Raw genomic sequence first — 6,179 nt, 5'->3', positions numbered from 1 at the left:
ATGGAACCCACACCCAAACTGTTAGCATACCGGAACGTGGTACCCGATCCAATGTTTATGCCGAAACGTGGCAACCGATTCCATGTTTATGCCGGAATGTGGCAATCGATCACATGTTTATGCCGAAATGTGGCAATCGATCCATGTTAGTGTGTCGGAACGCAACACCCGATCCATTCAACAAACCACAATCACAATGTATATTCTCACAATCATATAAAAAGAGGTGATTCATGGCATACAAGTATTCAATTATCCTCATTTACGATTAGGGTGATCAATAATGCAACATTCACATACATACATGCATTATAATGAGCAATTACAAACATTTATCACACCAACATGAAATCACAACCATCACCTACCTCGAAACAAGCTTGAAACCCTAAGAAACTTGATTCTTCCCTTTCCAGATTCGTTTCGCTTGTTCTTGGTCTACAAACAATCATAATAACACGGGAATCAATAAACAATCACTAATTACCCGAATTGCTAACAATTCTATGAACCCTAGATCATACTCATGATCCCAAGTATCCAAAATAAGGTTTTTTCCACAATGGTTTCCAATTCAAAACCCTCATCCATCGATAATTACCCATTCTATACGTTCTACGGATCAAAAATGAATTCGGAGAGTTAAAATCTTACCTTTAGCCCCAAGAATGGTGGAAAACTGTCAAGAACTCGCCAGGGGTCGTCTCCTAGCTCCCCAAAGTCGAAAAGTGTAGAATAAAGTCATTTTGAGGTTTATTTACGACCTTAAGTCGCGCTGGACCCGCCACAACGGTCCTCACCCCGCTACAATGACTCCGCCCTGGCGGCATAAATCCCGTCCCAACGGCTTGCATGGAACCAGTGAGCTATTTTAATAATTCCAAGACCCCCATTTCACAACACCTTTAACCAACGACACTTAGAAAATACCGTTCACGCTAAGATCGATTCCGGGAATTCTACTCACCCGAATTCAATTCCGTAAAGTCGTACAAATTCCTTAACGACTTATCTAACCACTCATGTAATCAAAATCATAATTAAGTCACCCGATTGTTACCAAATTTCCCTACACCTTAACGACATTGATTTCGTCCAAATCTGGACTAAGTTGGGAAATCCAAAGTTACTACTCAAAAGTTTTCTGACTCCAATTCTTTCCCCATTGGTTTTTCTATAACGACGGAAACATGTCGTTACATAAAATTAGAATTTAATGACATTACTCATTATATGTCAAATTTGTTAATGACTTTTCTAATGTTAAGAATTGTAGTTTCCAAAATTAGAACAATAACACAAGAATTACACTAAATGAAGAAAATAAAAAATGAATAATTACATGGAATAAAAAAGAAGTAAAGATTGAGAAATAAAAGGTAAATAATATAAAATACATTTTAAAAATAAACAATAAGATATAATATAAATATAGAAGAAAAAAAATAACATTATAATTACCGGCTATTTTCATCTCCAACCCAAAATATAAATAAATAAATAAGAAAATATATAATTACTCTGCCCAGTTATCAAGTAATTACGAATATGTTAAAATTATATAACTATACCTAAATTCATTTACGTGATGGTTTTTCAAGCATGCCTGAGAGATTTTAGCCTAGTTTTCTCTTACTGATTGGAGTAGGACTAATTTTATCCATTAAATATAACCTCGAACATCATTAGTCTCTTATATAAAATTTTAGAATTCTTTAAATTTGCTAAAATGAAGCCGCCTTTAATTTTTGTCAAAAAAGATAGTATCATTCTTTTGGGGTGTGTCGAAATTGTTTGCTCCAGAGGATTTATCGTATGTTTATCCATGTGCACAACATATAGTTCATCTTGACGTATTCTTTTCAAAAACACAAGTGTCTGCTGTAAAGAGATGTTTCTGCATGACATTGCTAAAATTAATCCTTTCTTGACAAGGCATTTAAAGCAGTAGAAACAGCAGATGAAAACCAACTTGCCCAGGTTCTCAATTAAACGATTGATAGAAAACCAAGAACGACCAACCCGAGCTGTTTACTAAGACCTAATGTGTGGCTTTCATACTGGGAAATATTGAATGAAAAAAAAAGATATTATTCAGGAAGCTTCAAAACTCAGGTAAATTTTACATTTAAAAGGAGGAGCCATCTATAACTATTAACGCAAGATAAGCAGTCCCAGCAAACAAATACGGTTTTTAGTTCATAGACGGCTTCCGAATTTATCCCAAAATGAGGGATTTTATGCAACATGTATCAATCTTTGACAGTTTAGAAAAGGAAGTACATAGAAAAAGGAAAAGGGCCCGTCCTATGGTTAAAGTAGCCTCCATTTTAAGCAAGAAGACTGAGCATGTACAGAGTCAACTGCAAGAAAGAAGAAACCACAGCTTAGATTTTCAGATTTGAAATGCAAAAAAAGAGTAGACTAATGAGTTCAATGACAAAACTAAATGAGTACAAATTAAACTGACTTCAATGCAGAAATACAGAACATAAATGAGGATGTAATTTCTTTCACAAATTAGGAAGAGAACAGAAAAATAAATGGTAATGCCACAAAATATCCACTAGAAATTATCCGCCCATCTACAGTCATCTAGTGGCAGATGTAGTATTAGTGGTACAGGTAAAATCGAATGCACGGAGCATAGATATATAAGTGGAAAACAACAAAATTTCAATAATCTTAAAACTATTGTGATTTAAGTGCCAGCTTGAACCTATCAAGTTATAAAATCTGGATCCACCGCTACAGTTAGCAGAAAATATTTTCACATCCACAAAATTCAGATTGGTTCAGACCTTAAGGAGAGCAACTGAATCCATTACTTAGGTCATTCAGCAACATAAAATCATATTTTTCCAATTACTGTAAGATGTTCGTAAGTATCAATTCAATCTTTTTGAGCAAGACAGCTTAAGGAGAACGAAATGGTCAAAGCAAAGTTATAATGAGCATTAAATATTTGATGAGGTTCAACTACAATATTGATAGAGCCTTTGGGTTCTCTGTTGGTTGAGCATTTGGATCAGTTGTACTGGGTTCATCCACAACCTATTATATCCTTTGGCTAATCTAATGATGGAGCATAATACTCAGATTCCTAAACAGATGTTGCTAAGAGTTTATTGTTCAAACAATTGTTAGTGTGAAAGTTTGCATGGCATGCACAAAAAAAAGATATAAAGGAAAAAAGGCAGCATGACAATGTAACGCAATCCACCCCATCTCTCAGAGTGGTTTAAACCCTTGGGAATATAATTGATATTAACAGCTAAATCCATTCTTCTATTGTGTTAGTCATTCATCCTAAGGTTTTCATCTCATTGCACTAGAGGTCTATTGCTATTTCAATTTGCTGGACCCTGCAATATTTACAGTCATATATATTGTTGAATGCATGGTTCCTCCTGTTTTTAACCAGAAAATTTCTGTTACAGTGCCCACTATCCTCTTTCAATTATCAACATCAGTTCTTTAACCTCCTCCTCTATATTATCCCAATTTCTACACAGCTTCCTTCAAATTTTCATTTCTAGATTTCATAATGTCATCCTTTGTCTTCCTACGTATTCTTTTCTACTATCCTGAAAGGAAGAAAATCCTTCATTGACCATTAAGTCCCAATTCACATACAGAATCCTACACCTAAACCTTAGGATCACTTTCTCGCATTATCTGTCTCCATGTCGTATTAACAGTCAGAAGGTTGCAAAATCTAACAAGTCACACACCTTCTACTATCCCGTACAAATAACCTATTGAAATACATCTCCATAAACATTTCATCGTGCTCTCTTCTACTGTGCACATAGAACCCTGTGTACTAGAATGATATGAACAACGGATTAATCTCAAACTACTGCCTTACACATTAGGGCTATTAACTAAGCCCGTAAAGCAAACTACGCTGACCATTCATTAACAAACTAAAAACACACGAACAATTTAATGAGGCCAGCAAGCAATTCAATCATAATAGACTATTCATCGATTCACAATCAAAGAGTCAAATCAATATGAAATAAGAGTAGATCTACAAAATCAAATTTTCAACCAATGACTAAACTTACTTCTTGTGCCTCTGCGCAAATCGCGAGTTCTTCCTTTCTTCCTCTACAAAAATCAGCCATTACGTAGATCAAAATCAGATCCGATCAATAAAAAAAACACTGCATACATATGGAAATTAATATTACACGATGTGCTCACCAGTGAAACCAAGGGACATCTTGGTGATGATAGCGCCGGTGACGGCGAAACCAACGAGGAACGGCCAGTTACGGCTCCATTCACGACGGAAGAAAACAGGCCATGGATCGAATTGCCTCATATTTCGTAGTTAGGTTTTCGGATTGAGAGTGTTGATGGAAAATATGGCAGCTAAGCTATAGCTTGTTGGCGAGAAGGTAGAAAGGTGTATTTATAAGATGGGCCAAAGCTAAGTGTGGCTCTTTGTGTAATGAAATCTCAGGCCCAATGAAAGAATGGACATATATTAACCTTTAAACTATATTTATGTAAATTTCTCAATAATAAAATGGGATAAACAACAACAAAATCAGTTTGTTTTTTTTTTTTGGTATAAATTACCTAACTACACATCATTTATTACCATATTTTCTTATTTTCCCTACCATTTTACAAAAAATATCAAAAAATCCCTTCTTTTCCTATCATCTCCTTTTCCGGATACATTTAATTTGAAATCTAATACCCATGATTTTCCTTTCTTTTTCACGCCACAAATCTCTCCACAGTTACCTCTATTAATTCATTTTTTAATTTCAATTTTTTTCTCTTTTCAATTAATGATTTCAAGTTATTCAAGAGGTAGATTTTCTTTTCATTACTTCAATTTTCGATTCCTTTTAACTTCTTTTTTTAAAGTTTTTTCATCTTAAAAAATTATTGAATCTACTACTTCCAGTCTCTTTACTGAAATATCAATGTACTCGATAACTTGATTGTTCATTCATTCATGTACATACTTGATAACTTAGTTGTTGATTCATTCATGTTGTATTAGTACAATTTGTCGACAAGTTTAATTCAAAAATTGATTTTTTTTGGGAACAAATGGAAGAATTTTTTTAAATATTATAGTATTTATCAATCTACTTAATATTTTAGACATAGTAATGTATCATGAGTAATATATCCATCTCAAGATCATAAATTAAAAAATTGACTAGACAACACAATACATGTAATTTCATATCTTTCATTATCAGATCTATTTACACTAAAGTTGTTATAAATAGTAATGTATCATGAACAATTTTATGAGCATGATACATAAATACATAAATACATAAATACATAAAAGCTGATAATCTTATTGTATCAAATACATTATTATCAACTATAAAATGATACATTTATAGATACACTTTATTTCAAATTACAAGCACCCTTCTTTCACAACCTTATTGTATCAGATAGATTATTATGAACTACGAATTGATACATTATATAAAAAAGAGCAAATACATAATTATCCCATCAAACTTAGACTCTTTTTTGAAGAAGACACCTTAAGTTTGCATAGGTCCTATTACCCCACGAAACCATTTAAATCGACAATAAATAAGCCATTTTGACCCATTTTCAGGTCAATTATAATTTCACACTAGAAAAGCGCGTGAAAGAGTAAAATTGATGCCCCAAACCAATGGAAAACTGACACATGGCATTGTTAAACCAAAGTGAAAAGAGAATTTCAGTGATAAAAGAGACATTAAGATTATTTCCACTAACTCCATTCTTAATACCAAGAGAATCAATGAAAATATCCACACTAGAAGGGTATAAATTTCAACCAAGAACTATAGTTTATGTTAACGCATGGGCAATTGGAAGAGATCCTGAAATATGGGAAAATCCAGAAGAATTTATGTCCGAGAGATTCTTAAATAACGATATTGACTTTAAAGGACAAGACCATGAGTTAATTCCGTTTGGAGCAGGAAAAAGAGGGTGTCCAGGCTTGGCACTTGGGGTTGCATCTGTGCAACTTGCATTATCAAATCTTCTTTATGCATTTGATTGGGAGTTACCTTATGGATTGAAAAAAGAGGACATTGACATAAATGGCAGGCCCAGAATCACTGTGAATAAGAAAAATGACCTTTGTCTTATCCCAAAAAAATATTTCTAAATTACATCCCAAAGTGAAT

General features: G+C 33.6%; 1 protein-coding gene across 1 annotated transcript; it reads right to left on the bottom strand.

The window, feature by feature from the left end:
* Window positions 1-4,069: 4,069 nt before the first annotated feature.
* Window positions 4,070-4,410, bottom strand: LOC102579644 (uncharacterized). The gene is made up of 2 exons (XM_006351063.2): window positions 4,213-4,410; window positions 4,070-4,116 (listed from the first exon to the last, which is right to left on the bottom strand). The coding sequence occupies exons 1-2, from the start codon at window positions 4,331-4,333 to the stop codon at window positions 4,070-4,072; spliced, it is 168 nt and encodes a 55-aa protein (XP_006351125.1). The 5' UTR covers window positions 4,334-4,410.
* Window positions 4,411-6,179: the final 1,769 nt, after the last annotated feature.

Source organism: Solanum tuberosum, unplaced genomic scaffold (assembly GCF_000226075.1).
Source record: "Solanum tuberosum cultivar DM 1-3 516 R44 unplaced genomic scaffold, SolTub_3.0 scf00133, whole genome shotgun sequence".
NCBI lineage: Eukaryota > Viridiplantae > Streptophyta > Magnoliopsida > Solanales > Solanaceae > Solanum > Solanum tuberosum.
The sequence above is the reverse complement of the archived record's forward strand: the minus strand, read 5'-3'. Positions and strand labels throughout refer to the sequence as shown.

Coding starts and splice junctions, on each gene's coding strand:
- LOC102579644 (XM_006351063.2), bottom strand. CDS start 4,333: ATGAGGCAATTCGATCCATGGCCTGTTTTCTTCCGTCGTGAATGGAGC. Junction 4,117..4,212: donor GATGTCCCTTGGTTTCACTG/GTGAGCACATCG, acceptor TGATTTTTGTAG/AGGAAGAAAGGAAGAACTCG.